Genomic DNA, 27,486 nt, shown 5'->3' with positions numbered 1-27,486 from the left:
AAGAAAAGAGGTTTAATTGACACACAGTTCCATATGGCTGGGGGGTGCTCAGAAGACTTAAAATCATGGTAGAAGGGGAATCAGGCACACTTATGTGGCGGCAGGCAACAGAGAGTGTGAGCATGTGAAGGAGTAACTGTCAAACCCTTATAAAACCATCAGCTTTCATGAGAACTCACTACCACTAGAACAGCATAGGGAAAACTGCCACCATGATCCAATCACCTCCCACCAGGTTCCTCTCTCAATACCCAGTGATTACAATTCAAGATGAGATTTGGTTGGGGACACAAAGGCAAACTGTATCAACTACCTTTTATGCCTTTTGTTTACATTTTAGAATATTGTTAGAAATTGCCTAATAAATGGATAATAGCTAGGAAAACTGATATATGGGTACTAATTAGATTGCAATGAGTGGTGGGGTAGAGGTAATTAATAAGTCTAGGAAAGCATATTCAGTGAAAAGTTTGCTACAGAATTTTTTGGATATGCTTTTTAGAAGTACAAGATAAGACATCAATACTGATAATAGTATATGATGTTAAATAGGATTGGAATAAAGATTTGTTAAAACTTCACATAAACCATTTGTTCCAGGAATTTATCTTAAATCTCTGTGAAAATAAATTATACCCAAAGTAGACACAGTTATAAGTATAGTGTAAAAAGATAAATAAGCCAGGCACAGTGGCTCACACTTGTAATCCCAGCACTTTGGGAGGCTAAGGTGGGAGGATTGCTCAAGCCCAGGAGTTCGAGATCAGTCTGGGTAACATAGTGACACCTTGTCCTTACAAAAAAAGATTAGCCAGGCATGGTGGTGCATGCCTGTAGTCCCAGCTATTTGGAGACTGAGGTGGAAAGATTGCTTGAGTCCAGGAGCTTGAGGCTGCAGTGAGCCAAGATTGCACCACTGCACTCCAGCCTCAGTGACAGAGTGAAACACTGTCTCAAAAATAAATAAATAAATAAATAAATAAATAAATTTAATCAGGACTCCATGGGCATAATTTTTAAACCCCAATGCAGAGTCTAAAATTAATAATATATTACTATTTTACTGTCCTACAATAGTGACTGTTTTAAGTATATTTCTCATATATTTCTTTTTTAAACATTTATTTTTTAATTGATAAATTGAAATTGTATATATTTATGATATACAACACATTTTGATATATGTAAACATTGTGGAATAGCTAAATCAAGCTAATTAAAATATGCATTACCTCACATACCAGTTTTTCATGCTGAGAACACTTAAAATCTATTCTCTTAGCAATTTTCAAGTATACAGCATGTTGTTCTTAACTATAGTCATTATGTTGTACAATAGCTCTCTTTAACTCATTCCTCCTAACTGAAATTTTGTGTCCCTCGACCAGCTTCTCTCCATTTTCAAACTCTTCCCCATAAGCGCTGACTCTCTCCATTTAAGGAAAATGACATATAATGAAACCAATTGTATTTTATCATCAACCTTATAATGAAACTATGAAGGATATGACATTATTTGAAGGCCTGCTATATGTTTTGCTTAAAGCTGCAGTTTCCAAGAACCTATTGATGACATTGTGAGGACTTACTGTACTCCATCTTTCTATAAGTTCAACTTTTTTAGATTCCACTTAAAAGTGAGATCATGGTTTGTCTTTTTGTGCCTGGCTTAATTTACCTAACATAATGTCCTTCAGGTTAATCCATGTTTTTATAAATGACAGGATTTCCCTCATTTGTAAGGTTGAATAGTGTTCCGTTTTGTATATGTACCACATTTTCTTTATCCATTCATCAATTGATGGACTCTTAGATTGATTCCATATCCTGGTTATTGTGAATAAGGCTGCACTGAACGTGAGTGTGCAGATAATCTCTTTGACATACTGATTTCATTTTCTCTGGATATATACCCAGTAGTTGGATTGCTGGATCATAATGATAGTTCTTATTTTTAATTTTTTGAAGAACCCCCATACTGTTTTCCATAATGCCTGTACTAATTTAAATTCTCACCACCTATGTAACAAAGTCCCCTTTTTTCCACATCCTTGCCGTTACATTTTGTCTTTTTGATAATAGTCATTCTAATAGGATATCTCATCATGGTTTTATTTGTAAAAATTACTAGTATCTTAGATTGCAAACCTAAAAGTGGAACAAAGTAGATTATTTTCTATTAAAATGACTTTTTTGTTAAAGAAAACTATGTCAGGATATTTTTACTTCACTGTATTAAACTCGGTAATTATATGGCACTTGATACTTTATTCCTGTGACCTTTGTAGAAATGTCAAATAAGATGCCTGTTTCCCTCAAAATAGTCACAAGGGTCCTAAATTATTTTCAAAGAAGCATCTGAAATGGATGTTTAATAATCCTTTATCATAGCAAATAAGACAAATTTTAGGCATGATAGCACCATTTAAGAGTTGTTGGCTGGGAGCGATGGCTCACGCCTGTAATCCCAGCACTTTGGGAGGCCGAGGCAGGCGGAACATGAGGTCAAGAGATTGATGGATCATGAGGTCAAGAAATTGAGAGCATCCTGGCCAACATGGTGAAACCCCATCTTTACTAAAAATACAAAAACTAGCTGGGTGTGGTGGCACGCGCCTGTAGTGCCAGCTACTCGGGAGGCTGAGGCAGGAGAATCGCTTGAACCCAGGAGGCGGAGGTTGCAATAAGCTGAGATTGCGCCACTGCACTCTAGCCTGGTGATAGAGTGAGACTCCATCTCAAAAAAATAAAATAAAAGAGTTGTTAAATGATTGAGTTTTATTTATTTATTTATTTTAATTATACTTTAAGTTCTAGGGTACATGTGCACAACGTGCAGCTTTGTTACATATGTATACATGTGCCATGTTGGTGTGCTGCACCGATTAACTCATCATTTACATTAGGTATATCTCCTAATGCGATCCCTACCCCTTCTCCCCACCCCACCACAGGCCCCAGTGTGTAATGTTCCCCACCCTGTGTCCAAGGTTGTCATTGTTCGATTCTCACCTATGAGTGAGAACATGCGGTATTTGGTTTTCTGTCCTTGCAATAGTTTGCTCAGAATGATGGTTTCCAGCTTCATCCATGTCCCTACAAAGGACATGAACTCTTCCTTTTTTATGGCTGCATAGTATTCCATGGTGTATATATGCCACATTTTCTTACTCCAGTCTATCATTGATGGACATTTGGGTTGGTCCCAAGTCTTTGCTAATGTGAATAGTGCTGCAGTAAACATACGTATGCATGTGTCTTTATAGCAGCATGATTTATCCTCCTTTGGGTATATACCCAGTAATGGGATGGCTGGGTCAAATGGTATTTCTAGTTCTAGATCCTTGAGGAATCGCCACACTGTCTTCCACAATGGTTGAACTAGTTTACTACCATCAGAGACTATAAACACCTATACGCAAATAAACTAGAAAATCTAGAAGAAATGGATAAATTCCTGGACACATACACCCTCCCAAGACTAAACCTTCCTGACACATACACCCTCCCAAGACTAAACCAGGAAGAAGTTAAATCCCTGAATAGACCAATAACAGGCTCTGAAATTGAGGCAATAATTAATAACCTACAAACCAAAAACAGTCCAGGACCAGACGGATTCACAGCCGAATTCTACCAGAGGTACAAAGAGGAGCTGGTACCATTCCTTCTGAAATTATTCCAATCGATAGAAAAAGAGGGAATCCTCCCTAACTCATTTTATGAGGTCAGCATCATCCTGACACCAAAGCCTGGCAGATACACAACAAAAAAAAGAGAATTTTAGACCAATATCCCTGATGAACATCGATGCAAAAATCTTCAATAAAATACTGGCAAACCAAATCCAACAGCACAGCAAAAAGCTTATGTACCACAATCAAGTTGGCTTCATGCCTGGGATGCAAGGCTGGTTCAACATACACAAATCAATAAGCGTAATCCAGCATAGAAACAGAAACAAAGACAAAAACCACATGATTATCCATGATTATCTCAATAGATGCAGAAAAGGCCTTCGACAAAATTCAACAGCCTTCATGCTAAACACTCTCAATAAACTAGGTATTGATGGGACTTATCTCAAAATAGTAAGAGCTATGTATGACAAACCCACAGCCAATATCATACTGAATGGGCAAAAACTGGAAGTATTGCCTTTGAAAACTGGTACAAGACAAGGATGCCCTCTCTCACCACTCCTGTTCAACATAGTGTTGGAAGTTCTGGCCAGGGCAATCAGGCAGGAGAAAGAAATAAAGGGTATTCGATTAGGAAAAGAGGAAGTCAACCTGTCCCTGTTTGCAGATGACATGATTGTATATTTAGAAAACCCCATTGTCTCAGCCCAAAATCTCCTTAAGCTGACCAGCAACTTCAGCAAAGTCTCAGGATACAAAATCAATGTGCAAAAATCACAGGCATTCCTATACACCAATAATAGACAAACAGAAAGCCAAATCATGAGTGAACTCCCATTCACAATTAGCTTCAAAGAGAATAAAATACCTAGGAATCCAACTTACAACAGATGTGAAGGACCTTTTGAAGGACAACTGCAAACCACTACTCAACGAACTAAAAGAGGACACAAACAAATAGAAGAACATTCCATGCTCATGGAGAGGAAGAATCAATATCATGAAAATGGCCATACTGCCCAAGGTAATTTATAGATTCAATGCCATCCCCATCAAGCTACCAATGACTTTCTTCACAGAATTGGAAAAAACTACTTTAAAGTTCATGTGGAACCAAAAAAGAGCCCACATTGCCAAGACAATCCTTAGCAAAAAGAACAAAGCTGGAGGCATCAAGCTACCTGACTTCAAACTATACTACAAGGCTACAGTAACCAAAACAGCATGGTACTGGTACCAAAACAGAGATATAGACCAATGGAACAGAACAGAGCCCTCAGAAATAACACCGCACATCTACAACCATCTGATCTTTGACACACCTGACAAAAACAAGCAATGGGGAAAGGATTCCCTATTTAATAAATGGTGCTGGGGAAACTGGCTAGCCATATGTAGAAAGCTGAAACTGGATCCCTTCCTTAAACCTTATACAAAAAAATGATTGAGTTTTAATTAAAGTTGTACTCTGAAGTGGTGAAACTTTTATGTACTAGATTTATTAGAGAATAAGTTCATTTTAACCATTTTAAATCATTTTTAACTAACTCATTGGCTTTAAGTAGTCTCACAGTGTTTTGCAACCATCACCACTGTCTCTTTACAGAACTTTTGCATTTTCATTTGTTTCAAAATATTTCTTAATTTCTCTTGAGATATCTTCTTTGACCCATGTATTTTTAAGAAGTATGTTTAATCTCCAGGTATTTTGGGGTTTTCCAACTATCTTTGTGTTACTGATTTCTAATTTAATTCCATTGTTCAAGAGCAGACATTTTATGATTTCTATTCTTTTGAATTTCCGAAGGTGTGTTTGATGGCCCAGAATGTGGTCTATCTTGGTGAATGTTCCGTGTGAGTTTGAAGTTCTGTCAGTTTTTGCTTGATGCATTTTGATGCTTTGTTGTTAGGCACCTACATGTGCAAATCGCTATCTCATCTTGTAGTATTGACCCCTTTGTTATATGAGGCTTCTCTTTATCCCTGATAACTTTCTTGCTCTGAAGTCTGTTCTGTCTGAAATTAATATAGTTACTCCTGCTTTCTTTTGATTAGTGTTAGCATGGTATATCTTTTTACTTTTAGTCTATATTTGTCTTTATGGTGGCTTTCATGTAGACAATATATATGTTTTTAGCTCCACTCTGACAATCTCTTTTAATTGGTTTATTTATAACATTGATTTTTAAAGTGATTATTAATATAGTTGAATTAATATCTACTATATTCTTTACTGTTTTCTATTTCCGTCTGCTATTTTTGCCCTTGTTCTTTGTTCCTGTTTTTGTCTTTTATACTTTTTCTGCCTTTTCTGGTTTTAATTGAGCATTTTATATGATTCCCTTCTCTCTCCTTTCTTAACATATCAATTATGCTTCTTTTTTTAACTTTTTAGTGATTGCTATAGAGTTTACACTGTACATTTGTAGTTAATCCAAGTTACAAGTCCACTTTCAAATTACACTATACCAGCTGGGTGCACTCGCTAACACCTGTAATCCCAGCACTTTGGAAGGCAGAGGCTGGCAGATCTGTTGAGCCCAGGAGTTCAAGACCACCCTGGGCAACATGGTGAAACCTTGTTTCTACAAGAAACACAAAAGTTAGCCAGGCATGATGGTGCATCCCCATGGTCCCAGTGACTTGGGAGGCTGAGGTGAGAGGATCACCTGAGCTTGGGGAGGTTGAGGCTGCAGTGGGCCATGATTGCACCACTGCACTCCAGCTTGGGTGACAAAGTGAGACCTGTCTCAAAAAAAAAAATATACTGTACTGCTTATATATTACTGCTTGCAATAACAAAGTATTCCTAATCCTTCCTTTCCATCCTTTGTATCATTGCTGTCATTCATTTCACTTATTTTAGGTATATATAAGCCTATATATATATTAATATGAGCATACGTGTTCAAATACATTGCTGCTATTATTAAACTATATTCTGTTAAACCAATTATGACTAAGAAAAACAAAAGTTTTAATTTACCCTCACTTATTCATTCTCCATACTCTTCCTTTCATCATGTAGATACAAGTTTATGACATATATGTTTTTCTTCTCTCTGAAGAACTTGTTTTAACATTTCTTGAAAGGTAAGTCTTCAGGCTGCAAATTCCCTCAATTTTTGTTTGCCTGAGAAAGTCTTATTTCTTTTTCACTTTTGAAGGATAATTTCACAGGGTACAGAATTCTAGGTGTGTGGTATTTTTTTTCCTCTCTCAATACTTTAAATATTTCACTCCACTCTCTTCTTGCTTATGTGATTTCTGAGACATCAGAAGTAATTTTTATCTTTGCTACTCTGTAGGTAAGATTTTTTTTCCTCTGGCTTCTTTGAAGAATTTTTCTTTCCCCTTGAATTTCCAAGTTTAAATACGATGCACCTAGGTGTAGTTTTTTGACATTTACCCTGCTTGGTGTTCACTGAGCTTCCTGGATCTAGGTTTATGACTGACATTAAGTTGGGGAAATTCTCAGTTATTATTGCTTCAAATATTGCTTCTGTTCCTTTTTCTCTTTCTTCTTCTTTTGGTGTTCCCATTACATGTATTTACATCTTTCATGGTAGTCCCACAGTTTTTGCGTATTCTGTTTGAATATAAGTCTTTTTTCTCTTTGCTTTTCTGTTTTGGAGGTTTCTATTCAGATATCCTGAAGCTCAGAGATTCTTTCCTCAGCTGTGTCTTGTCTGTGAATGAGCCTATCAAAGACATTTTAAAATTTCTGTTCCAGCGTTTAACTTAGCATTTTTTCTTGATTATTTTTTCCTAGAATTTCCATCTCTCTACATACATTGTCCATCTGTTCTTAAATGTTGTCTACTTTTTCCATTAGAGCCCCATAGCATATTAACCATAGTTGTTTTAAATTCCTGGTCTGATAATTCTAGTATCTCTGCCACATCTGACTCTGGTGCTTATTCTGTTCTGGTGCTTATTCTGTTCTGATGCTTGTTCAGTCTCTTTAGACTATGTTTTTTGTCTTGTAATTTTTTGTTGAAATCTGAACATATGCTCAGTAAAAGGAACTCTGGTAAACAGGCCTTTAGTGGTATGGTGGTAAGGTGTGGAGGAAGGGAAGGCACTCCATTGTCCCATCATTAGGTTTCAGTATTTTGCTGAGCCTGTGGCCCTGGATTGTGAACTTCACTAGTGTTTTTCAGTCGCTTCCCTTAGGTGGGACAGTATGACCTTCCAAGGAGCCAGAGTTGGCTATTTTTCTTCTCCCAGGTAGGTTAGGCTTTGGTAAAATAGTTTCTACTGAGGGCAGGCCTTTTAAAGAAGAACATAATGTTTTGGTATGTTTCAAATAATTGTTTTTCCCCTCCCCCTCCAGAAAGCAAGAGAATATTTTCCTGCATTATTCACTGTGAGGACCTGGTAGAGCTCTTGGAAATAAAACTCACAAAAGTAGGGAAGTTCCCCATAAGACTGGTTTCTCCTGGAGTTTTTAACTCTTAGACTTGTCCACACTGAGCTTCCAGCAGTTCAATTTTAGTGCAGGTTTTCCTACACTGGCACTAGATCCCATCAGTCAGCTGTAACTATCTGTCTCTCTCCAGTGGGACACCAGGAATGGGGAGGGGAGGATTTTTCCTGTGACTTCATGTCTCTGATGATGCTAAAATTAATTGTTGATTTTCAGTTTGTTCGGCATTTTACTTGTTGTTAGATCAAAGTGGTGACTCCAAACCTTTATATGCTGCACCAGAAACTGGAAGACCCAGATCTTGTTTTTTTTGTTTTTTGTTTTTTGTTTTTGTTCCAGAACTTTTTTAAATTTTCAAACAGCAACTTTGTACCCATTAAACAGTAATTCCCCATTCCTCTTTCCACTACCCCTGGTAACCTCTAATCCACTTCCTCTATGAATTTGCCGGTTCTAGGAACCTTGAATAAGTGGAATCATAAAATATGTGTCCTTTTGTGCCTTTTTTCCTTAGCATGTTTTCAAGATCCATTCATGTTGTAGCATACATCAGAACTTCATTTCTTTTTAAAGCTGAGTAATAATCTGTTGCAAGTATATACCTCATTTTGTTTACCCATTCATCTGTGGCTGGAAATTGGGTTGTTTCCACCTTTTGGTTCTTGTAAACAATGTTGCAGTGAACATTGGCATACAAATATCTATTTGAATCCCTGTTTTCAATTTAGCTATATAGCTAGGAGTGGAATTGCTGGGATCATATGGTAATTGTATATTTAGCTTTCTGAGAAGGTGTCAGGATGTTTTCTACAGCAACCACATCATTTTATATTTCCACCAGCAATGCCTAAGGGTTGCAGTTTTTCCACCTTTGCCAACACTTGTTATTTTCTGTTTTAAAAAAATAATTATAGCCATAGTAGTAGGTATGAAATGATATTTCGTTGTGGTTTTGACTTGTATTTCCCTTCTAATGATATTGAGCATCTTTTCATGTGCTTATTGCCCATTTGTATATACTCTTTGGAGAAATGTCTTATTTTCTCTAGTAGTAATTTAAATCAATTTAAGTAAAATTTACTTTGTCAGTGTCAAACTATATTAAAGCAATGTTTCAGCTCTATATGTATGAACAATGTGGTCATATACGTCCTGACACTGCGATTCTCCAAGAAACAATAGCAGCTTTTAAGTCCAACAAAAAGGGAATTTTTATTTGATCTCATAATTCAGTGTAATTAGCCTAAACTTTCTTTTCGTAGAAATTTTTTAAAACCTTATAAACATTGATTTCTCTATATACTGGTGTTTCCCATTTCCCTATACTTAATGACTGTTGCCTTAATCTTTTCCTCAGAGTTCTAGTATATAAGATTTTTCTAAGTAGCAGGCTTATATTTTAGTTTTATTTTAGTATCACTTTATTTTTGATAGGTTAAATGTTTAAACTTAATCATAGAAGCCAGTTATCTTATACCAGTTGCCCTTGATAAAAAATCACTTTCTGTATTGGTATTTTTTCTCCTGAATTTAATAAATTCCACATTAGTGGTAATAAGTTGAGGCTAGAACATGTGTCCTATTATAAATGAACAATTGGATATCATTAGGTTGTCCCCCCTGTCCTTTGTACATATATCTTTAGGTGTGTTAATCCATTCAGTAGACACATTAATGAGCACTGGTTGAAGTGTAATATTGGAGGAAGTAAGGCTTGTTGACCTCAGCAAGGAGTTTAATACCTCTAATTAAATTAGATAGTCGACAGTCAGTATAAAGAAATAGCCATGCCTCTGGCAAGCTAGAATTATTTATGACTCTGGTCCTTTGCTTTAAACTTGGTAGGGTAAAATCATTTATATCCATTTAATAGAAACTAATTTTAGTTCTGACTTTTTATTTAAAATATGTGATTTGTAAATTATTTTCAAACATTTTATTTTCTCAGAATGAGAAGTAAATATCCTTGGACCTATTTAAATGTAGCATTTATATTTCTTGTGAAGAGAAGCTTTTTCAAGACTCAAGACAGTAGCAGCAGAATATTTACAACATAGACTATACTTCTTGAGCAAATTAGCCAGACATTCAGTTTAGCTAAGTTTCTCTTAGAAATGTTGCACTACCATATAAAAGTCCTGATATAACCCCAGTCCAAGCAATCTGTTCTATAAATTATCTCTTTCTGAGGAAGATTAATGGAAAATGGTTAAAAATAATTTCCACTTAACTGAGTGTATTCACCCCTAAAAATCAAAAGTGCTGCAAGCATTGGTATAAAGTGTTCATAGGAGCCTCTCTCATTTCCTCTGTCTCCTTGTTCTAGCCACTTGCTGATACTCTGCTTCATAGGTAGCTGAATCATCCTTTTAGAAGTTTGATGAAGATCGAGTTGAGATAATGGTAACATACTTAGTTGAACTCTCTAGTCTATCTTTCATTTCCTGGACCCCCCAAAATAGGGGGAAAGAAGCACTTTATTTAAGTCCATTTCCTCTGAAATACTATTAGTGTAATGGAAAGTGTTTCATTTTCTGTCTTGAAATTTAGTCACAATAGTTGTGCAAATAAATGAACCTTGTAGTGCTGCTTGGTCTGATTTTTTTTTTAAATCTGTTTTTCTTTATTTTATACAGAAATATAAGATACTTTCCAAAGAACTATATGCTAAATATAGTCTGGAAAATGAATTTGTTAAAAAACAAATTTAAGGAATAATTTTTAAATTTTTTCATTATTTTAGTAAAAGTGAAGTTAGGATTATAGTTAATAAGTGCTGTGAAATTATACTCATTGTTTGAGTCCTAAATATAACAACCTTATAGAAGAAACTCTGCCCCTAACTCCAGTTTTTACATATATACTCCTGATGTCAAGAATAGAGGATTGAGAAAACAGAAAATATAAGTGGTTCAGTGCAAGTTTATCTCACCACAGTAAATGTTATATGGGTGAGATAGCAGAGATAGCAGAGCAGCAATCTCTCTCATTGTATAGGGAATAAAATTTTTTTTTTTTTTTTTTTTTTTTTGAGACGGAGTCTCACTATGTCGCCACACTGGAGTGCAATGGCCCGATCTCTGTTCACTGCAACCTCTGCCTCCTGGGTTCAAGCAATTCTCCTGACTCAGCCTCCCGAGTAGCTGGGACCATAGGTGTGCACTACCTTTTAGTAGAGATAAGGTTTCACCATGTTGGCCAGGATGGTCTCAATCTCTTGACCTCATGATCTGCCCGCCTCAGCCTCCCAAAGTGCTGGGATCACAGGCGTGAGCCACTGTGCCCAGCTGGGAATAAAATTCTAATTCCTCACTATGGCACTACGTGATTTGGCCCCACCAGCCCGCCTACCTCTAGATCTCATCTCCTGTCTTTTTCCTTTTCATTTACCATAAACTGGCCTCACTGACTGTCATTCTAACCTTCCAACATGTCAAACTCATTCACGTCTTAAGGGCTCTGTACACTTACTACTCTCTCAGTTTGAAATGTTTTTTCTCCACATTATCAGGCTTCCTCATTCTAATTGTTCTGTTCTTAAACTCCTATAACAGTTTCTCAGAAAGACATTTTTAGACCATCCTAGCTAAATAAGCCCCCTTCTACTCAGGAACTTTATCACATTACCCTATATTATTTTTATAGATTTATCGGCGTGTAAGTTTACCTTGTTTATTTTTGTATATGTTTATCTGACTCCTCCCACTAGAATATCAAGGTCATGAGAACAAGGACTTTGTCTCTTTTGCTTACTGCTGTATCTCCAGCACCTAGTACCAGGCCTATTGGCATTTAACAAATGTTTGTTCAGTGAATTGCCACAGCTACCATAGTCACAAATCAAAAGAACTATCTATAGACACCTTTGTCTTTATCAAAGTGACATTTAAATAAATGCCATAACTGCAGATAATTCTATTTTTATGCTATGTACTAGGTAATGATAGGAAAAAAATGCAAGATAAGTATTGTTATATTATCTTTTTAATAGTCACCAGTATTTATTGAATGCCCACTCTGCTAAGGCATAGTATTGGATGCTGTGCCTGTTGTTTTCAAGAAACTTTTCCTGATTGCTAAAAATGAATAATCTAAACAGCAAGTGAATGTAGGAAAATATGTATGACTATTAGAAGGTATATTAAAGCATGTTTTCTCACATGATTGAGGGGTATATCATAGAGTGTGTTTTACTAAGTGTGAGTGCATGAAAGATGGGGGAAAGAATGGGGACTTGGGGCAGTAAGAATACTAAGTTACAGTTTCTACACATATACCCCTATCTCCTGAAGTAACTGCCTAACCTAATTAACTTCTGTGTGTTCTTCAGCTTTTAGTTCAAGAGCTATTATAGATCCATGTCCTATGTTATTTGTATTCAGAAAAGTGTATTTAGAGCATCATTTGTATTTTTAAATTATTTATTTATTTATTGTATGGTTATTTTACTCTGTCTCCTCCACTGTACACAAAGCTTTGCTAGCAGGGACCATGTCTGTTTTTACTCATTGTTGCATCTGCAAAAGCTAGCATTTGGTCAGCTCTCAATATTTGGTTATGAATGAAAGAAGGTGGATATGGAGGAGGGAAGGAAGAGAAAAAAGACTTTTTAAGACCTCATGAATCAGTGTGTATGGTATGTAGGATGAGTAGCATGTGATCTAGGACAGCAGTAGAGGAATAGGAAGGAAAGTACAAAAAAAGGAATATACTTTTTTAAAAAAATGAAGAGCTCATTAGAGATGTAGTGAGGAAAACAGAGTAGTCAAAAAAGACTAAAAGACTATCAGGTTTTAATGCTGAGTGATTATAATTAGTTGTTAGGTACTTTTAACAGAAATGGAGAAGTCAGGAAGATAAGCTGATTTAGTGAGAGACATAATACAGTTACTTTATAAGAATTCTAGTCTTCAGCCCCAGATGAATGATATTATATGGCACTGAGGAAATCTAGAATTGACTCTGGAATTCCTGTTGGTAATCATGGAGAATGAGTGCATTGCCATAAGATGAATGTCTTAGTCCATTCAGGCTGAAATAACAAAAATACCATAGACTGAATGGCTTATAAACCACAGAAATTTATTTCTCACAGTTCTGGGGGCTGAGAAATCTAAGATCAAAATGCTGACAGATTCATTGTCTGATGAGGGACCACTCCCTTGTTCACAGATGACCATCTTCTCACTGTAACCTTATATATAATAGCAGAAGAGTCAAGTAAGCTCTCTGGGGTCTCTTTTATAAGGACATTAATCCCTTATAAAGGAGCCCTCATAACGTAATCACCTCCCAGAGTTCCCTACCTTCCAATACCAACATATTGGGGGGTTAGGATTTCACAGTATGAATTTGGGGGGTGGGTGGGATGCAAACATTCAGTCTGTAGCAATGGGTGAACATCTGATTTTCACAGAAGAACATGGAGCAGGCCATAGACTATAGAAATTAACCAACATTCATGAGCTTCATGTCAGTGCCTGGCAAAATAGGATTATTAAACAGATGGTTTGTGAGCACTTAGATAATGAAGTGTAGTGATCACTAGGAGCCACCATGAGTTCACCATAACAAATCACATCAAAATAACTTAATTTGTTTTAATAGGATTACTAGATTAGGGAAAACCATAGACTGCAATAAAGCATTTAACTAAGTTGCTTGTTGTGGACAAGTTGAAGAAATGTGGTCTTAATAAGAGTTTGGTAAGTATATTCATGAGTGATTGTATAATCATATTCATAGCACATAAATTAATTATTTAACTAGAAGCAATATAGGGAGGTGGTTACAGTATAGGTTCTAGAACCAGCCTGCCTTGGTTTGAATCCTGGCTCTGCCACTTACTATTTGTATGACCTTAGGCGAGTTACTTCATCCTTTTAAGCTTCAATTCCTCTCCTGTAAAAATAGGGATAATAATAATTATTACTACTTCATAGTATTGTTGTGGAAATTTAATAAATTGTCACAAACAGTAAGCAGTAAGCACTTAATAAATACCTTTAATAAATATAGGGTTTTGTGGATTTTTTTAACCAGGAGGAAAGTCTGTAATGACTTGCTATAAGGCTCTTAACCAAGCCTGTCCCATCTGACATTTTTGTCCAAAATGTAAATGAAGACACTGGAATTTGAACTTAAGGATAGCCCATATCTGGCAGAGAGCCAGCACATGAATAGCAGAGTCAGGCTAACAATAGACCTTCAGAAGCTTAAAGATAATCTGAACCTGGCAAGGGAAAATTATGAAATCCCTTCTTTAGTTCTAGCAGTCAATTGTACCTGCTTAAGAGAACTTTGTAAGAAAAAGACTTAGAAGCTTGAACTGACTACAAATTCCATTTGAGCCATCATTTTTAAAATGCAGAAAGTAATTTATTGAACAGACTGAAGGAAGAAACAGCCCCACTGTGAGTTTGCTGTATTATTCAGAGCATGTGTTGATACTGTATTCTATTCCATACACAAGTTTAATAGAAACATTAGTAAACTGAGACAATAACCCAAGATAATGAATATGTTTGTAAACTGTAAGAGGAGCTAAGAACACTTTTAACCTGGAAAAGGAAAGGTGAGATATATATTAGACTGATCTTCAGATAACAGAAAATATATAGAATACAGATTGGATTTATTTGGTAAGGCTCATTTTGGAAGAGCTAGCATCCGGAAGGCAGTTTTTAGCCTAGTATTAAGATGTTCTAATGATTGCAGCTCTTTAAAAATGAAATGGGGGCCAGGCGCAGTGGCTCACGCCTGTAATCCCAGCACTTTGGGAGGCTGAGGTGGGCGGATCACCTGAGGTCAGGAGTTCGAGACCAGCCTGGCCAACATGGTGAAACCCCATCTCTACTAAAAATAAAAAATTAGCTGGACGTGGTGGTGGGCGCCTGTAATCCCAGCTACTTGGGAAGCTGAGGCAAGAGAATCGCTTGAACCTGGGAGGCAGAGGTTGCATGAGCCAAGATTGCACCATTGCACTCCAGCCTGGGCAACAAGAGCGAAACTCCATCTCAAAATAAATAAATAAGAAATGGGTTGATTTGTGAATTCATAAAATCCCCAATCTTAGAAGTATTCAAGCAGAGGCAGGATGTCTACTTATCAGGCATATGGTGGCACAAGCTTCTGTATCAGGTGGGAAATTAGAACTTTAAGGTCTCTTCCAGTATTAACGTTCTAGTGTATTTGAGGACTTCACTTGTACACTTGTTGAATTTCATTTAGCTGCTTTGTCTTCTTCAATTAATAATAGTCATCTGTAGCCTATGTTATATACCTTGAGTTCCAAAATGACTTCAGTAGCAGTTGAAAGAAATTTAGAAGAGTAGTTTTGTTGCCAATCGTTTTAACAGACCTATCCCATGTACAGAAGTCTTCTACTCTATTTCAGAAATGAATTAGCATCTGAGTCAATAAACATGTAGGTAGGAACTTCTTTGGTGGTTTTAGAGTATAGCAAAACCTACTGGTTGTACAATCTTTTTTTTTTTTTTCTTTGAGATGGAGTCTCACTGTGTCGCACAGGCTGGAGTGCAGTGGCATGATCTCAGCTCTCTGCAACTTCTACCTCCCAGGTTCAAGGAATCCTCCCTTCTCAGCCTCCTGAGTAGCTGGGATTACAGGTGTATGCCACCACACCTGTCTAATTTTTGTATTTTTAGTAGAGACGGGGTTTCACCATGTTGGCCAGGCTAGTCTCAATACTCCTGACCTCGGGTGATTCGCCCGCCTTAGCCTCCCAGAGTGCTCGGATTGCAAGTGTGAGCCACCACATGCTGCTCCATAGGACACAATCTTGTAAGTCCATAGCGATAAGGAATAAATAAAATCAATATTAAATAATATATAAAGTATGTCAAACATACATATGCCTGAAATTTCTATTAATGCTTCACCATTAAAAATTGATTTTTTCAGTAGTCTTTCAAAAATTCCCAAGACACATAGCAATGATTAGCAATTTCTCAATTTGTATCTAATTACTATATGAGATTTTAAAGACATAAAAACATACCTCATTATGACAGCCTAAAATAATTACTTTTTTAGCATTTGAATGTAAATGATAAGGGATTTCATGAAGCTTTTCCCTTCAAATGTTTGAACATGTTTAGAATGACTTTGTTATGTACATGGTTCTGTGCCAGAAATCTTCATTACAACAGCTTGGCAAAAATATGTTGTTCTTTTCCATTAAACTTATTTAACAGACTTTAGATATTTGACCAAGCTTCATTTATAAAATAAAAGTACACTTGCCCTTTTTTCTCGTTTCTTTAGATAAGTGGGCACTAGAAATTATAGATAGTTTTGGCAAGAGTTCAAGGGTTAATGTAGCAGATAAATAAAAGGAATTTTCTGTAAATTGAGACCTGCATTATTTCAGTTGTCTTGTCTTTCCTTACCTAACTCATTTAATTTTAAAAAGTAAATACCTAAATTCTTCCTGACAGTGTGCTCAGCTTTTACTATCGTTTATTACTTCAATTATACTTGATATCACTTAGAACAATCTGCCATTTGGAAATCTCAGTATAGCCTGGAGCTTAGTATTAGATCTGGCTGCTATTGTAACATGTACAGCATATGACATTAATGTATCAAAATTAGATTGGATCATCCCTCCTGGTTAAATTTATTTCACATTTCTTTTGTATTCAGTTAACATAAACCTATTAGGGAAGCTGACACATGGGGATGGCTGTATAGGAAGGATATTTTTAAAGTATTTTGATTAAAAAATGAAATTATGAAGCCATGGCTTTTCTGAGTTGTGTAATCTTTTTTGCTTTTTAAAAATGTCACAAAGACCAAGTCCCACACATTTATATTATTCAACTTGTGTATGTGTATAAGGAGTTACTCCAGGATTAAGGAGTGACAGAAGAGAGGATTTCACTAATTGGACTTAACTCCTTTCTTTGTTTAAATCATATATTAAGTTCTTTTTCTTAACCTATGTTCATCCTTAAGCCAAAATAAATGACATATTTCTGAGATAGAAATTGCCCGTATGTTAGCTGATAGCATAAATATTGATGACAGTTATCCCAGGTTTACTCTTCTAAACCTTTCCACCTGCCGTGTGTCTAGTTATCTGAAACTAATGGAAATCCCATGTAAGATCTGCACTAAAAGTCAACTCAAATGCTCACAGTGGCAGAATCAATAAACGTACTAGTATAATGAAATTTTATAATAAAATGCATTATTCTATAGCAGTCTCTGTGAAGAAAACTCAAGACTAAAGGGCATTAAGTTCATTTTTTTAATACCTTATTAGAAATCCAACTTCTGAATGTTTTGTGTTTTTACAGTTCTAATTATCATAATGTTAACTGTCTCTGATTGCCAGAAACACCTTTGTAAGCAAGCACCACAAATATTTAAATAACGTCTTGAGGGTCTAACAATTCTCAAGACATCTATTTGGAAGAACTTTTGAGTTTCATGGGCAAAGAAAACCTGGAAATAAATTTGTTAAACCAAACATAATCAACTTTCTCTTACTCAATTGGGGATTATCCAATTTATGAGTTATTTACTTCTTTTTTTAAAACAATCTTTTAAAAGATCTGTTAGTGGAGAATTGGTGCAGTTGCTGGTTAAGGAGAGTATTTGGGCTATATGTGAATCTTTTTAAATCTAAGTTCTCTGTTACCCATTGGTTATTGACAATTGAAATTGTCTGGTCTTCTGCAGTGTCTCCTAATGTTTTTGAGTGTTTGTGTTTCATATGTAAAACTGATCAAGTGCAATTTAACAATTTTTTAATTTCATTTTTCCTCTTTTTATGTTGTATTTGTGACTGTATGACTGTACTCAAAGAGCTTTTAAAGCAGTATAAATTGTTTTCTTGTCTTTCCAGTTGAGACATTTGGGAAATGATGAGGTGCACATTGTTTGGTCAGAGCATACTAGAGACTACAGGAGAGGAATTATTCCCACAGAATTTGGTGATGTCCTTATTGTAATATATCCAATGAAAAATCACATGTTCAGTATTCAGATAATGAAAAAACCAGAGGTAAGAACTCCTTATCTTCCATTTTAATAATAGATTTTGGTTCTATAAGGGTTCATGGGTTTCTTTCCATGTTACAGAATAAAATTTGGAGTAGGAATCAAGTTGTGAAACTGAGGGTAAATGTAACATAGACCCTGGTAGCTACATGGATTGCCTAAGCCTGGTTCAGAAGGAGCTAAAACAGAATAAATAGCAAGAAACTGTGTTCAAATGGGAGATTTGGCTAGGTAGTGCCAGAGTGAAAGTTCCCTTGTACCAAGCTCAAAAAGTATTTACCTTTTATTAAGAGAACAATTACAGTTTCCTAAAAATCACAGTAAGAAGTCATCATTTACTTTATAATAGGAATATATGATTCCTATATTTTTAGTTGATATATCTTACTAAGATTGCATGATTATTATTCATGTCAATAAATGAGGATTCTACAAATTGAAAAAAATAAGCCAAATGGTTCAGTCACCTATCCTATAGTTGGATGTCTTATATATACACCATAGAATTCAAACACACTATTGCAGAAATATTTTCTTCCAGGATAATAAAAGTTTGGTAGTATTTTTGATGTGTTCCTTCCCTTTTTTAAACTGAATTCTTCAGTTTCTAGAAAACCTACATTTGACAATTGATTATGAATCTTCAGAATTCCTTGAATTGGATTGAGTTTCTCATGTATGAATTTCTTATGTGTGAATTTAGGTTTCTTCAGGGTTCACCTAAACCAGAGGTCAGCAGACTATGGCCCATAGCCTGGTTTCATACAACCCACAAGCTAAGAATATTTCGGTTTTGGTTTTGGGTTTTTTTACATTTTTAAAGAGGCGTTTTGTTGTTTTTGGTGGTAGTGGTGGTGGTTTTGTTTTGGTTTTTGGTTTTTTTGAGATGGAGTTTCACTCTCGCTCTGTCGCCCAGGCTGGAGTGCGGTGGCACAATCTCGGCTCACTGCAACCTCCGCCTCCCGGGTTCAAGCAATTCCCTGTCTCAGCCTCCTGAGTATCTGGTACTACAGGTGCCTGCCACCATGCCCAGCTAATTTTTCTATTTTTAGTAGAGACAGGTTTTCACCATTTTGGTCAGGCTGGTCTCAAACTCTTGACTTCAGGTGATCTGGCCTCCCAAAGTGCTGGGATTACAGGCATGAGCCACCGTGCCCAGCCTTAAAAGAGTTTAAAAAAAAAAAATTGAAGAATATACAACAGAGAGAACATGTGACCACAGAATCTAAAATATTTACCATCTTATCCAGAGCTTATGTCCTTGCCTTCAGCTGCCATTTATGCCAACCTTATTCAAACAGAATTTCTAAGTTTTGAAACCGTTAGTGAGTCACCTCACAAAAATAACATTTAATTATCAAAACATAGATATTTTTTCTAATAAACTATGTAATAAGGGTTTTAGGTTCTGTAGTAAAGCTAGTGTCACACAAAAATAATGAAAAACTAACTTCTTGCCTATAAGTATATATTTTTCTTTTGTTCACTCAATGGAGAAAAGGAAATTTACTTCTAGTGTTGGCTTTTTATATACAATTGAAACTAGTAAAATTTGAAAATTAGCTAAGTGTGTAAATTATTTACTCAGTTACATGAAGCACATAGTTCTTTTGAATAGACACCCTGTAAACCTTTGACATTTTTTATTGTCCTAGTATGAGTGACCCATCACAGAAAAGAATTGAATTCAAATAGTATTTTTACTGAAGGAAGAACTAAAGAAGCAGCAGAAATACTTTTGGATGCAAAGTGTCTTGATTGCTCTTATTTACAATCTGTCTATAATTTGAGTGTAAAATTATGTTCTGATTTCTCAATCAGGTTCCCTTCTTTGGTCCCCTTTTTGATGGTGCTATTGTGAATGGAAAGGTTCTACCCATTATGGTTAGAGCAACAGCTATAAATGCAAGCCGTGCTCTGAAATCTCTGATTCCGTTGTATCAAAACTTGTATCCTTTTTTTAACTTAATGGTTTCTACTCTAATGTATGTCTACTCACAAAGGTAAATATTTCTTATGTATTGTTAAAGCCTTTTATTTTCTAGGATTTTTTTAATTATTATTTTTGGTAGAAATGGAGTATCATTATGTTGCCCGGGCTTGTCTCAAACTCCTGGGCTCAAGTGATTGTCCCACCTCGGTCAGCCTCCTAAAGTGCTGAGATTACAGGTGTGAGCCACTGCACTCAGCCTGATTCCCTGTTTATTGATGTATAGATGGTTCAGTTCCTCCCCAGTGTTGGAGCAGTTATGATATTTGAATGATATATTTTCTTTCACATGCTTTTTTTGTTTTGTTTAGTTTTTTTTGAGATGGAGTCTCACTTTTGTCACCCAGGCTGGAGTGCAATGGCACGATCTCGGCTCACTGCAACCTCCGACTCTGGGGTTCAAGCAATTCTTCTGCCTCAGCTTCCCAATTAGCTGGGATTACAGGCATCCATCACCACGCCCAGCTAATTTTTGTATTTTTAGTAGAGACGGGGTTTTACCATGTTGGCCAGGCTGGTCTCGAACTCCTGACCTCAGGTGATCCACCTGCCTCGGCCTCCCAAAGTGCTGGGATTACAGACCTGAGCCACTGCATCCAGCCCTCTTTTATATACTTTTAATCAGTACTAATCTTTTGGTTAATTAGAGTCCCATTATGTGTCAGGTACTCTACGAGTCTGGAGTTGCAGAAGTAATCAAAACAGTCATTGCAAATAATTCAATCTAGTTGGGGAAACATACTATTTTCAGCATACATGTTTTAATAGAGATATGGGCAGGTATTCCAGAAATATAGTAACAAGGGGTCTCTCACTCACCTGGATGGGGTGGTGTTGTCAGGAAACACTTCTGAAAAAGTGAGGATTGAACCAATTTTGAAGGACAAATAAGAGTTAATCATGTGGATGAGCCAAAGAGCCTTCCAAGCAGAGGGAACAACATAATCAGAGACATGGAGGTATGAGAAGATGGGGAATGTTTAAGAGCATAACTTCCAGAGCCAGATTGCCTAAACTCAAATGCTGGCCATGCTTTCTTAGCTGTGTAGCCTTGGGAAAATTATTTAACGTTTTTGAGCCTGAGTTTTCTTGTCTATAAAATGAGAATGATAATAATATCTAGCCCATGGTGTTATGACAACTAATAATGAGTCAATATGTGTAAAGCTCTTAAAACAGTGCCTGGCACACAACATACACAAAGTTTTAGATTTTAAATTGTTTTCTGATATTCCTTTCTAAAATAAATTTATGTTTTTCATATAATTTTTCTATATGATTTAAAACATTTTATTTTTTATATAATAAACTATAAATGATAAGCTTTAAAGGAAGGTTTTTAAAAATATCTTATGTTCCAGTCCACATGAAATAGATTTATTATCTTAACTTGGTAGTTTACCATGTACATTTTCTTCTTTTGATGAAAATTGACTTAAGCTATCTGATTACTCTGTATCAGATACTCATGTATTCTGTATCAGATACTCATGTATTCTGACACAGTGAAATGGAATTGCAGGTGGATCATGGTATGTTACATTGATTAAGCTTAATGACATTTCTGTAGTATTTCTTTTTCATAGCATTTATATCTTCACTTACTTTAAACTGAAAACTCATATTTGAAGTAGTCATTTTAGTGAAATGATAATGACTAAAATGTGCCTTGAATTGTTAACAAAAGTATAATTTGGAGACATCCACTAAATAGAGATTTATCAATTGAAAAGAAATTTCGGTAGGCAAGTTCAGTGAGTAGTATGGACATGACGAGTTTATTTCTAAGTCACTTGTCTTTGACTATACAGTCTGTTGATTGTTTCTGAAGATTGTTTTGAGACTATATTGTCTGTTGATTGTTTGAAGCATTAGGAGGAACTATTCAAGAAGACCCTTGAGTTTTTGTGAACCCTGCTGAGCTCAGCCAGCAATCAGTTTCATTTCCTTTACCTTTGGGGCCTGGAATCTTGAGTCTTTTCCCCAGATGTGAATAAACTATGAGGAGATTGATTTGTGAAACCCATACTCACAGCTTACCATTTATAAGGTGCACACATACCATGTGCCTTTTTTAGGAATTACAGCTTCATTCCCTAGATACAGTATGTTTTTCCTTTAAACAAAACAAGATGCTTACTGACAAATTCTCACTTTCCTAGTCTACTTTTTCTAAATTTTTATTATTCTGATTTTTATCTCATTGTAATACAGGCTGAATATCCCTTCTCTGAAATTCTTGAGACCAGAAGTGTTTCAGATTTCAGATTTTGGATTTTGGAAAATTTCATTATACTTACCAATTAACTGAACATTTCTAATCTGAATACCTGAAATCTGAAATTCTTCAATGAATGTTTCCTTTGAGTGGCATGTCAGAGCTCAAAAGTTTCAGATTTTGGAGCATTTTAGATTTCAGATTTTCAGCTTAGGGATACTCAACCTGTACTTCCATAAAAGCTTTGTAGTTTTAATCTGTTTATTGGCGTATACTTTTCAGTTTGTTGTCTCCTGAATATCTCTAGAACTGTAGCTAATCTAACATGTAATATACAGGTTATTACCCATAAATTTTATCCACTCTGTTAGCTTCATCAAGGATGTTTACTCTCTGACCTTTGCCTCTTTCACAGTTCACTGTATCCTAATGTCCATTCTGAGAGTGTCCTCTGTCATTTCATTAAAGGTGCAATCGAAAGTGGAGCATAGAGGTAGATGTGGAAGAGTTTGTACTTTCTTGTGTAAATAAATGTCTTAGGTCTTTTTGGAAAGTGCTGAGATCGATTAGATTGTAATGCAAAACTCTATTTGCCTCTTGTGTCATAAAATAGGAACTCAACTGATTGAGCAAGCACAAACTTTCTGACATGAGGTACAACATTTAAGATGCACTCCTTACCAAGTAGTTTTAAAATGCAAACTCAAGAGTTTTGGGAATATGGCTTAATTTTTTTTTCTACATCCCTGTTCATAGTCTTCTATTTCAGACTTCATATTACACTAAAGGTATATAAAAGCTGGCTTTGCAGTTAGAAAGCATTAATTTTTAACTCAAGCTCTGCCTTGTGATCTTGGCCAAGTCACAGAATCTCTGAACCTCACTTTCTTCAACTGTAAAAAAGATACTAATAACCATCTCAGAATTGTTGTAAAGATTAAATGAGATAATGAACTTGGATGTACTTAGTAGATATAATAATAAGTTACATTATTTTGTGCAACGATTAATCCTGTGATGTGTAAAGATTACAGTCAATATAAAACAAGTCTACCCAACACCAAGGAATTGCCTAATTGGATTTTTATGTTTGGTTGATTGGTAGGTTGATCGATTGGGTTGGATTTTTCAGGCCTACTTCATCATATTTTTAATAGCCAATCTTGCTGAGATGTTAATAGATACCACATTGGAGAAAATTGATGAAAATAGTAAACATGAATACTTTATTTAAACAGAAAATCTGAAGTTTTCTACCAGCAAAATTACTTCTGGGACACAGGGTAAATACATTAAATCAGGTAGATCAAACAAATTTTTCTTGACTTGGAATCTTGAGTTTAGAAACTACACGAAGTTGTCTTCCCATGCTACCTGAGTGTAGTATATATACCTAGTGTAGTATGTATATACACGCAGCAAAGGCTAGTAGTATAGTATCTCTACTTAATACATACATACATATGCATATATATATAGTACAAATATATATATATATAATGTACAAAGTTCTATATTCTAAATGTTGGGGGGAAATAACTTCATACAGGTGGATTACTTGATTTTCAAATGAACATTTATATAATAAACTACAACTAGACATTTGTATTTTAAGATATTGAAATACAGGTACATCTGTCTTAATTTTAAATACTTATTTCAGAAACATAATGTATTAAATTTTAAGATGTACATTTTTGAAATATCAGATTAAGTTCTCATTAAGGAAAAAATCAAGCATTCTAAAATTGGTCAACAATTTAGTTAACATAAATTACAACAGAAATTGAGAAACAAGTAGGCTTTGGAAACCACCAGTTAATCCTTTACTCTTCCTAAAAGAAATGAAGGGATAAAAAATAATAAGCTTGATTATATTTGGATAATTGTACTGCTGTGTCAGTTATTTTATGCCCAATAAAAGTACTCACTAAGATTCCAAAGCATAAATTGTGCTAGTTATGATCATTAAATGCAGTTTAAATTTTATCCTAGGAACATCTTCTGAAACCATGAATCTAATGTTGTTCACTAAATGGGGACAATATTGATTGTCATATGCTACCCAAATCGATCATGCCAGCAGCCAGAATTACAGTAATCTGTCCGTATTGATGACTGTCTTTCAAGCTGAAACCTCTCCTTCACTTCACTTGTTTCTTACATTACTTGTACTGGAAAAGCATTTTCTTACAACCTCTGATTTTTGTCAGCTAGGTACTTTTTTTTTCAGGCAGGGGAGGGGTCTGGAGCTCAATTTGTTAGTTTGATCATGCAATTAAAATTGAAATGCAACACTGGGGAGGAAAACCAAGCAGATTCTGTGTAACCATTGGACCAGAGAGATATTTCAGCTTTAATCCTAGCCATCATTTATTAGTTACCTATTGAAAGAGTGTTCATGGTTTTTTTGTTTCTGTTTTTTCAGCGGGAATCATAATCCCAAATTATTAATTTCATGACCTCAGCCATCATGATTCTATTCCTTAAATAAAAATTTTAAAGCAATTATTTCTTTTGATCCTAAAGACATTTTGACTATGCTGAATATACAAATGTTAAATATGATACTTTTAGGTAAATACTGTTTCTTTTTTTAGTGAGATTTATTGTACATAGAAATTTGCAGAATTTACAATATATAATCATGTTGTAGTAGTGAGAGTTCTCAGAGAAACAGAGCCAATAGGATGTATATATAAAGAGAGAGAAGAGATTTGTTTTAAGGAATTTGTTCATGTAGTTGTGGGGGCTGGCAAGTTCGAAATCTGTAGGAGACTCAGGGAAGAGTTGATGTTGCAGTCTGAGTCTGAAGGCAGAATTCTCTCCTTCCTCAGGGGACCTCAGTGTTTTCTCTTAAAGTATTTAACTGATTGGATGAGGCCCACCCACATTATAGAGGGTAATCTGCTTTACCCAAAGTCTGCTGATTTAAATGGTAATCAAATCTAAAATATAACTATAACAGTATAAATATAACAGTATTATACAGTAATTAAGAGTATAATATATGTTATATATTATATTAATATTATAAAATATAACAGTAACATCTAGACTGATGTTTGACCAAAAACTAGGTCCCATGACCCAGCCAAGTTTACATAAAATTAACCAACATATCCTGTTTTTCTTTTCTTTTTATCCTTATTACAAATTATAATTTGAGAAAAGTACATAAATCATAAATGTACTAGGTAATGAATTATTACAGTTTATCAACAAGTCAAGAAATAGAATTGTAGTTTTTCTTCCTTCAAAAATATTGATCACTTACACAATAAAGATTTTGAGAGGGATACAAAGACAAATCAGATAGTAATCCTATCCTCATAAGCTTATAATTTAACAAGGAGAGAATAATATGTACGTTACTAACTATAATAGAAGAGTAAATGAAAATGTCCTGGTGGGGTTATAGATAAAATGCTGTAAGAGTTCCAAGGGCAAAGAAATTACTTCGGAGTAAGATCAGGAAAGAGTGTTTGGAAAATCTGGGCCTCAAAAGGTGGGGTTTGAGTAGATGGAATGCAACATGTCTGTTATAATTCTTGTAATTTATAGTCTTAAGGCTTTGTATGCATATATGTACATTATAGAAGTATAATGTTCAGAAATATACAGTATGGGGGATATTATATAATTAAATGGCATTTTAAAAGAATACTTTATTCTTCAATTTAGAATATTCTTTCCTACCACAACTAGTATTATTTGATTTCTTCTAATCTGTTTAGATTTGACTTTTTCTTAAATACCAGAATTGGGTTTCTATTTAACTTGATCAGGGAGATTACCAGAAGTCAGTGATTATTCTTCAATTAGTTACAGTTTATTCTCCCTCACGCTCTACTACTCAAATGTACAGTACCTGTTGCAAAGTAGGAAAGCCAAAACTAAGTGGAATGGAATTGATTGGTTCTGCTAATGCAGTTGCCTTTCGTGATAATGAAACATTATAAAACCTCTTAGGGGGGATCTGTCAGTATTGTTGCCATTTCACATTAGAAGAAAATGAGTTTATTGAGAAGCTATATAATTTTATGTATCTACTGTCTTTTGTAGATTATTTTCTCAGAAGATAACATCAATAAGTATGGGTTATCCTTAATTTAATGTGTAAAAAGAGGATAGTAGTACCAAATTCAGGATGATGTAAGGATTAAGTAAAATTATCCACATGAAGCACTAGGTAACCTATCTGTCATATAGCAAGAGTTCAGAAAATGGTAGCTACATGGGAGTTAATGATGCTATCATTATTATCATCTACATTGACACTTGGGATATTCTTCTAAAATGCAAACCTAAGTACAGACAGTCCCCAGTTTAGGATGGTTCAGCTTTATGATGGTACAAAAGCAATACACCGTTCAGTAGAAATCATACTTAGAATTTTGAATTTTGATTCAAAATTCAGGAGAATTGCTTGAACCTGGGAGGCAGAGGTTGCACTGAGCCGAGATCATACCATTGCACTCCAGCCTGGGCAACAAGAGTGAAACTCCATCTCAAAAAAATATAGGCTTTGCATTAGATGATTTTACCTAACTGCAGGCTAATGTAAGTGTTCCAAGAACATTTAAAGTGGGCTATAAGGTTATATTCCGTATAACTCGGGTAAGTTATAATGTTCAGTAAGTTAGGTGTATTAAATGCATTTTCAATTTATGATGAGTATTTTGGAATGTAAGCCCATCGTAAGTCAAGAAACATCTGTATACTAAAAGACTTAAGATGGCTCTTAACTGCTTATTGAAACAAGTCTAAATTTTTTCATGACCTGGAAGCAAATTATTTTTACCTTACCCTCCCTACCCTTATATTTCTTACTGCAGTTTTGTCAAATATACCTGTACTCCTCCCCAGCTCCATTCCCCATCTTTACCCTCATCTTCTACCACACTGATGCCCAGGGCACATTATGTGTCCAGCTAAGTCATATTCATTATTTCCTGAATGCTCTTCTTTTTCAGGCCCATGTTGTTACCCCAATAATGCCCATCTCTACTTTTTCTACCTAACATACTTATTATTCATGACCCAAATATCCTTTGTTTTTAAAAAAAAAAAAAAACTCCTTTACTATGCAAAACTATTGTTTACACTGCCTCAAAACATTTTGTTATAGTACTTACTGTGTGTGTATATATTAGCAAGTCTTACTTACCCTCTTTGT

At 35.2% G+C, this 27,486-nt stretch overlaps 1 protein-coding gene across 6 annotated transcripts in view; it reads left to right on the top strand.

Moving 5' to 3' along the window:
* RALGAPA1 (Ral GTPase activating protein catalytic subunit alpha 1) overlaps positions 1-27,486 on the top strand; it is a 277,595-nt gene that overhangs the window by 225,717 nt on the left and 24,392 nt on the right. For all 6 annotated transcript variants that reach the window (XM_054447718.2, XM_054447717.2, XM_063651535.1 and 3 more), the window contains 2 exons: positions 17,945-18,103; positions 19,921-20,048. In XM_054447718.2, the coding sequence (XP_054303693.1) occupies positions 17,945-18,103; positions 19,921-20,048 (287 nt within the window). The remainder of the gene's footprint in view (positions 1-17,944; positions 18,104-19,920; positions 20,049-27,486) is intronic.

Source organism: Pongo pygmaeus, chromosome 15, assembly GCF_028885625.2.
Source record: "Pongo pygmaeus isolate AG05252 chromosome 15, NHGRI_mPonPyg2-v2.0_pri, whole genome shotgun sequence".
NCBI lineage: Eukaryota > Metazoa > Chordata > Mammalia > Primates > Hominidae > Pongo > Pongo pygmaeus.
Note: the sequence above shows the minus strand (reverse complement) of the source record. Positions and strands in the feature narration are given on the sequence as shown.